At 33.3% G+C, this 8,169-nt stretch overlaps 1 protein-coding gene across 1 annotated transcript; it reads right to left on the bottom strand.

Annotated features, from left to right (window-relative positions):
* Positions 1-525: 525 nt before the first annotated feature.
* On the bottom strand, positions 526-3,685 carry LOC141711553 (uncharacterized). Its single transcript, XM_074514096.1, has 4 exons — positions 1,835-3,685; positions 1,474-1,740; positions 1,207-1,326; positions 526-785 (listed from the first exon to the last, which is right to left on the bottom strand). The coding sequence occupies exons 1-4, from the start codon at positions 2,978-2,980 to the stop codon at positions 738-740; spliced, it is 1,581 nt and encodes a 526-aa protein (XP_074370197.1). The 5' UTR covers positions 2,981-3,685; the 3' UTR covers positions 526-737.
* Between the last annotated feature and the right edge of the window lie 4,484 nt (positions 3,686-8,169).

The raw sequence follows: 8,169 nt of genomic DNA, 5'->3' as shown, positions 1-8,169 counted from the left end.
AGCGGTATAATTGCGAGCAATGTGAGCATATTAGTTGTACAGCCCTACTACAATCCTTTTCTTTATATTTTTGTTATCAATTACTCTCTCCGTCACAATTTATCTTATATGTTTGATTTTTTATAATCAAATTGACTCAATTTGACCGTAAATTAAACATCAATCTTTCATTATTTTGAAAAACCGAAGAATACATATTAAAGTAGATTACGTGTACTTTCTAATGATATAATTTTTATACTTTCTTTTCGATTATATACTATATGAAATTTCCAGTCAAAATTGGGTCAATTTGATCGCAAAAAATCAAACAGCACAGATAAATGGGGACGGAGGGAGTATTTATCTTTCAGTTTAAATTAACAAAAGAGAAGTTAAAAAAAAACCTTTATAACATTTTTGATTTTATACTAGAGTAGTAGAGTATGTTTTCTCAACACCAGACAGTTGCCTCAAAAAGTACATTTAACATACATACTTTTAATAGGAACTCTACAGAGTAGAGACATAAAATAAAACAATAGATAGTGCAACTGAATCAGTAACCATATATTTAACATCAGCTATCCAGTATTCCCAGTTTCCAACCAAGTTTTGTTAAATAATTACAAGATATACATTACTAGAGTTTTAACTTGTAACCATCTCAGAAGAACTGTGTGCTTCAAAACAAAAGTTGTTTCAAATTCTCAAACATCCAGCCTCTTGCTTTACACCCCACCTATGTTCCAACTCTACTAATTAGCTCGGTAGAAGCGAAGCAACTTTAGCGATAAAATCCCTTCCTATAATCAAACGAATGACAATGACTTATCAGCGAAACTATTTTTTCTTACCAACACTAAACACCTTAAAAACACAGACATAAATGCATATCAGGAGACGGTGATAATACTCCCTCCGCCCCCTTATACGTTTCCTATTTTGACTTCTGACACTATTCATGGTAAGCGATTGACTATTAATTTACGTCTAATCTATAAGATCAAATATAGTCATGAGTGATCTTGTTGAATTCGTATTTATGAGTACTTTAATACAAAGAAGTTTTTATATTTAATACTAATACGAAATTAGAGATATTAACAATCATAAGTGTGCATTGACAAACGTGTCCAACACAAATAAGAAACGTTTTTTGGGAGCGAGTATCATATTATGGAGCAATTAATTACAACAGCAAAAACAACTAAAACTTCTTTGAACCTGATTTGCTTCTTCAGTTTGGGATTGGAAGTTCAAACCCAATGAGCAATTTTGCAACTTTTCCGGGTTTTTTAGCCATGCTCTGCGTGCATCTGTAATTTTAATCTTATATTTGAACATCTGAAACAACAGAGACGGCTCAAAACATAAGATCTCAGTTGAACATTAAAACTCTGGAGTATAACAGAGAATAGTTTGCATGACTCTAGAATTCAGAAATAACAGAAGCAGATCAATATAAACAGAGGCAGGGTTTGATTTGAAAACCTCAGAAAGGGAAACGGGTGGTCTCTCCAGCTCATCTCCATGAATATCTATACCCGACCCTTGGCATTCTGGACAAAACACCGAATATATCTTCTTTCCAATAAATTTTACATCACCGTCCTTCGCTAGTTCTTTCTTCTTCACTCCAACCTTTTTCCGACCTCTCTGTTTCACTTCAGAACCAGCAGCATTCTGATTAATATGAATTTCTAACTCACTAAGAAGCATCCAGTGCACAAGGCAGGATGTATGAAATACATGAAAAGCCTGCAGGTGGAAGCATATTACAAAATAGAAAGGAAATAAACAAGACAAAAAAAGATAGTCATACTGCTAAAAAAATATCATGGCAGAAATTTACCCCATTCACATTCCTGCTACTGCAGACGAGTCTACCGGTCTTCATGTTCATAAGAGTTGCCACATCTTTACCAGGGAGCACCTTGTGCTGACAGATGTCACACATTCTTTCTGCAGCTACACGTTGCTGCTTTCTAAGTTCTTTTCTCACAGTTTTGCTCGAAATAATGCCTGATTCCAGAAGCTGATCATCAAATCTACAAGTCAACTTCATACTAGAACCATTTGAAGATAGCTTTTCTTCCCCAGAAGAATCATATTGACTGCTGCCCAAAGACTCGCTAATGTCTTCTGGATCAGAAAATGATTTCCGCTTCCTCTTGGTAGCCCTTCCTTTTACTTGCTGAGAACTAGGTAAAAGAAAGTGTTGCACATCACTGAACAATGCCTTCCGTCCTAAATCATAATCATAAGGGAAGGTAACAACTGCAAATTCATGCTCAGGGATAAGGATATCTTTATTTTCAAGATCATTCTTACCCAACCACTCACACCACAATCTACTAATATCCTTGGAAATCCCTTCTTTCTCATAGAATCTAGCAGCAATTTTACCCACGCCAATGAACCTCACACGTAAATCACAAATTTCATCTTTGTGCAAAACACCATTAATGACTAAATCCTCAGTTCCATTACCATTACAATCCCCACTGGAATCCTTGTCATCATCTGAGTAAACGACTTCCGACTCAGACCTATCAGGAGACTCAAGCCTAAAACACCCAGGATTCTTCTTCCTGTTGTGAGGAACTATTGCAAGGTTATTATTCACCTCAATGTCATCAATTTCTAAGAAATTAAAACTACCAGCATTCGAATCCTTCGACTTCTCAACTTGGTCAGACAAATCATGAAAAAAATACACACCATCATTAAACGGCCATGGATTTGGTTTCAACAAAGTAGCTTTCGCAGCATCATACCGTATCTTATGAAGATTACCTCTCAAATGATCATACAATACCGAATCACTATAACACGGAGCCAAACACAACACACAAAAGAACACCGTCCTCTTATTATCTTCTCTAAGCTCAACATAACTATGTCCCTGTCTCCTAACATTCTCAAGAGTCTTTCTAGCTAATTGTTCCCTTAAAGTAGACGCACTCGACTTTGGCAATTCCAATTCCCTTCCAGCCATCACAATATCGAAACCTAAACTAACAAACCCTAAAAACTACTAGAACCAGAAAACAACTAAAACAAACAACCCTAAACATCTTCACAAGTCAAATTATCACCAAATTGCAAGATTAAAACTACCCAAATCACAAATTTAAGAAACACCCAAATACCAGAATCACAAATCTTGAAATACCCAGATACCAGAATCACAAATCTTGAAATACCCAGATACTAAAATCACAAATCTTGAAAGTACACAAACTGGGTCTTTTCAATTTCAAGTAAAAATCAAGAATTTACCCAAGAAAACCCTAAAGATTGAAACTTTTTAACAAATAATAATCCTAAACTTACATGTAGGTATTGTGTTGAGTATAAAAGGGAATCTTCGTTGGTCAATTTGTTCAACACCAAGAACTTGAACAACCCTAAGCAACAACTCACACAAACAAGCTTCTCCCATAGCCATCTCCATTTCAAGAAAATCAAGATTTTAAAAAACTGGGTTTGAGATCAAGATTAACTATAAAGATTTCAACACAGATTTGGGGTTTGTATGTATATGTGATTGGTTGTGTGTATATATTGAAGGTGATTAATAAAAAGAGAGAGAGAGAAGTAGTTTGAGGAACATGAGAAGTTTGTAGAGAGAGAAGACTTTTATTAGGACAGAGAAACTGGTGGTGCGGATCATGTGATGACAAGGTTGTAATGGACGGGGGAGATTGTGTTTGATGTTTAATAGTGGGGCTTGTAATTAGGCCCACGTAACACGTTTATTAAGTGATGTGGTAGTTTAATTAGTACTCTAATCTAGTTTTCTTAATAATATCCGTTTTCGGGGAGTATATTCGATTTTTTTGTGCATAGAAGTAATAAATGTCGGTTTTTGAACTAAAGTTTCAAGTTTCGTTTTTTCTACTATTTTTTAAACCACATAAAATTTTCATTCTAAAGCATCTTTGAAGATATTTGTGAATTAATCTGGGAAAAGTTGGATTTTATGTATATATCGAAAACTTATGTCGAGGAAGAAATTCGAGCTAAAAAGATTATCGGAAAAATTCGATAAACTTACATTAAAAGGAACAAAATTGAACAAAATCTGAAAATAACTGAATCAATGAATCAATGAATCGCATATACTTGGATATAGGGGTATAATTAAGCCGAACCGAACACTGTTAGACTTGACTCGAACTTGATTAAAAAAATATGGGTTCGAGCTTAAATTTGACAGCCTTTAATTTCAAGTTCGAAACTGAACTCGTAAAAAATTTGATAGGTTCGAGTTCGGCTTGAAAACTCGAACTGATTTGACTAAATATTAACAAAATTTTGAAATATGCTCGAGCTCGATTTTGATTAAATATAATATATATTTATATATATATATATATTTAATATTAAACATTGATATAAAAATATATTTATAATAAAAAAATTAAAAATAATAAAGGATGATAAGACTCAATTTTTTTAAAAAAATAATAGAGGTTCGATAAAATTGCGTGCCTTATAAACTGAGTAATTTGAAGTTCGAGCTAAACTCAGTCTCGATAAAAAATTCGTAAAACGCGAGTTCGGTTCAATTATTATTATTATTAAATTAAATTTAAATATTTTACGAATTAAATTGTATTAACTCATGAACTATTTGACTTATTTACATCCTAGTTGGATCACAACAAACCGCAGTTGCACACCTTAATCACACAAATCACTGGCGATTTTAGGTTATAAATGTCGGATAAAATTTTGGTTTAAAATAGCGGTTCGGTTTACCAACATGACACACTGGCCTAAATTAGCCAACTAATCTGTCAAAACGACAAAACCCCCTAATTCAGCAACTGCTAAAATTCGTACAGAGGAGATCATCCAAATGTTGAATGTAAATGTCTAGCACAGACTTGAGAATCTAAATAAGGAAAGAAAATATACAGTCTCTCTGCGCAAGCATTTTAACAGAATCATGAACTATAACATTACTCCGTTGCTTTGCTAATGTCTAAAAAAACTGAAACTATTGTAAAAATGAATCCGGGACATAAAAGAGTACAGCAAAGGGATCTAGATGAATGAAGATTAGTCAGGATCGAAGCAAAATAAAACCCAAAATATCTGCTAAGATTCACATCTCAAACTACAATGAGATGTGTGGAAACAAGAGAAATGAAACTGTAGATTAAATGAAAGAAGCAAAGACAGAAACAATGCAATTAATCAAATCGTATCAGATGGGTGAATATCATCCAGCCTCTGAATAACCCAACAAAAAGAAACTCCCTATCAGAGCTACAACAAAAAAAAAAAAACAAAGCAAACAGGCTAGCCTGATCTGATGCTCTTGATCTTGAGCCAGCCTTTCTTGCAAGATTCACCCACAACCTTGGCTCCCTTGTTCAGATAATGCTTCATCTCCTTGGCTCTCTCCTTCACCTGCTTCTCGAAACCACCCATCTTCCTTCCTTCCTTTCTGAGAGAGACAGAGAGAGAGAGAGAGAGAGAGAGAGATTAGGGTTGAGGAGTAGTGGGCATTGGTGGGGTTTATATTGTTAAAAAAGAGGGTAGAAACTTACAATAACAGCCTAGCTTCTCAAAGTGACAGCTACCCCCACCACCCCCACCTTATAATTATACCACTCACTAGTCTCCTTCTTTTCTACTTCTTTATGTTGTCAGTCTACCGTTAATTCCGTTAAAATTTTAAACTTTCCCACCTCAATGAATTCAATTCTGCCTAAGCATTACACAGTTTTCTATTATTTTGTTAGTACTTTTTAACTATATCACATGTTATGCATCAAATAACTCTATTTTAATGTCTAAAGACACTAACCACTAGAACTTTCAGCAGCTTAGTTAAGCACTCGAGTTCAATTTATTTATAGATGACAGCCTAATTCTGCCTGCTTTTTACCAGGATATTTTCAAATTTTGCCACCGCAACCTTGTAGGAAAGAACATAATTATTTGACTAGAGTATTAGTACTATATTAACAAAGGACAAAAAGCATGCATCATCTTGCTATTTTTATTAAATTTTGAACTCAAATTCTCAGATTATTTCCTAACTCAGCTGTGCAGGACCACTTATCTACTAGGATTGTTTGAAATTAAAAACAAGTGTTGAAGTAGTGTTAAATTTACCTGGACATCACCTTACATTCCTTGCTTTGGACTTTTCCTGTGATCTTTAGTTGTTCTTTTATAAGCATGTTTCATCCCAGACCAATTAGAAATGACTATATGCATCTGCCAAAGCGGCAAAAATGTAAAATATGTTCAACTCATCATAAATAATACTCCCTCCGTCCTTTTGATTTGTTATCAAAATAATTGGACACTGATATTAAGTAATATGTATAAAGTAACCAAAAATAGAAAGAAAAGGGGATGAAGTGGCGGGACTCATTGATTTTTAATGTATAAAAGAGAGATAGTGGGGTAAAAGTAGTGTGAAAAGAAAGAAAAGTGGGAAAATAAGGGGACCCATTGACTATTTTTGGTAAGTTTTGAAATGTAAAGAAATGAATGGGACATCCAGAAAAGGAAAGTGTAAAGAAATGAAAAAGACAGAGGGAATAATATTTTATTTATAGGGTCCCTATCCACAGCCACAGTTGGATAGTGACCACTTACAACCAACAAATCAGGACCGTTAAAGCAAAAAACGGATGGCTGGGATCCGCTACTGCCGCAATGAAACATTGCGGATTGCGGCTTCCGCAATGTTTCATTGCGGCATGACCCACATACTCCATTTACCTTTTTGCCCTTTATCTATATTAATTCATTTATTAATATTTTTTTATCTACATAAATATTAATTTAATAAAATATTATTCTTAATATTTCTGATTAAAGATTGTATATTAAAAAATACTATAAAATATTTTTATAATAAATTAAATATTATATTTAATATTTTAAAAGTATTGAAACATTAAATGAAATTAATATATTCAAATATTTAATAATAAATATTAAAATAATAAACAATTTTTTTTGATATTTAAATATTTTAATTATTCAATATTTTTAATAATAAATGAAAATATTTGAATATTTGAAAATATTAATAATGCTTCATTGCGGTAGCCGCAATGCTTCATTGCGGTAGCCGCAATGCTTCATTGCGGTAGCCACAATGCTTCATTGCGGTAGCCGCAATGCTTCATTGCGGTAGCCGCAATGAAGTATTGCGGTAGTCGTTTTTCTTTACACAAAGATACTTGCAGAAACTAACCTTCAACTCAAAATTACACATAACAGAGGCGATTTTTGAAACTAAATTACACTCATCTTGCTGCAATTACACAGATATCCCAGTAACAAATTATTCATAGTAAATCAAAGTCTGCTCTAGTAGTAAATTACACTCATCTTGTTACTGCTGCTGTTTCTCTCTCTTTCTCTTCGAGGATAAGAAAAAAATGCTCCTTTGTTTCTAATACATCTGCAGTGATTCATTATTTTGTCGAATTTATTGTGTTTAAGGTCAAATTATAATACCCACAATTTAGATTTTGTTTCATTTTTTTAAGTTTAAAATGATGTATGCAAACTGTTTGATGAAAGTTCTCTGTGAAATGTTTGTTAATTTTGTCCCTCTCTATCACAACAAAGAACCAGAAATTGGCGAATTCTGATAATGGCAAAGGTATTGACCTTAATTACCATTTCTACATTGTGCTAGGCTGATCTTACATTAGCAAGTCGAGAGACCAAAATTAAGCTAAGTGAATGGTTGTCAAATCAGAAATGCTTGTACCAGGTAGGCCAAAGATTACCTTTGTTTATGAGAAGACACACTGACTTCAACTGAAAGTTCCGCTACACTATCATGCACTACAAGAGGATTATATATTTCAATAAAGATAAATTTAAAGATCTATTATTAGCAAAAATAAAATTAAAGATTTCTCTTTAGATATTAAACAGAAGATATCACTTTACTTCTTAAGAAACAAGGAGTGCCCAAGAAGCTAATCGATTAGCTTAGTATACGAGGATTAGCTAATCGATTAGCTTAGTATCTTTCAAGAGGCTAATCAATTAGCTTTGTTTATGAGGATTAGCTTGTATCACTGTTGATTGTATGTATATTTTTAGCATTCGATATTGTTTGTGTAATTGTGAATTTTATTGTGAGATAGATGGACTTGTTTAATTCTACTTATACAACTGTTTGTTTTTGTT

Source organism: Apium graveolens, chromosome 3, assembly GCF_009905375.1.
Source record: "Apium graveolens cultivar Ventura chromosome 3, ASM990537v1, whole genome shotgun sequence".
NCBI lineage: Eukaryota > Viridiplantae > Streptophyta > Magnoliopsida > Apiales > Apiaceae > Apium > Apium graveolens.
Note: the sequence above shows the minus strand (reverse complement) of the source record. Positions and strands in the feature narration are given on the sequence as shown.

Excerpts from the sequence above, each read along its gene's own strand:
- LOC141711553 (XM_074514096.1), bottom strand. The coding sequence starts at position 2,980 with ATGGCTGGAAGGGAATTGGAATTGCCAAAGTCGAGTGCGTCTACTTTA. Across the intron at positions 1,741-1,834 it reads GTAGCAGGAATGTGAATGGG|GCTTTTCATGTATTTCATAC; the intron begins GTAAATTTCTGC and ends TTCCACCTGCAG. Across the intron at positions 786-1,206 it reads AAACTGAAGAAGCAAATCAG|GAAGGGATTTTATCGCTAAA; the intron begins GTTCAAAGAAGT and ends GTTTGATTATAG.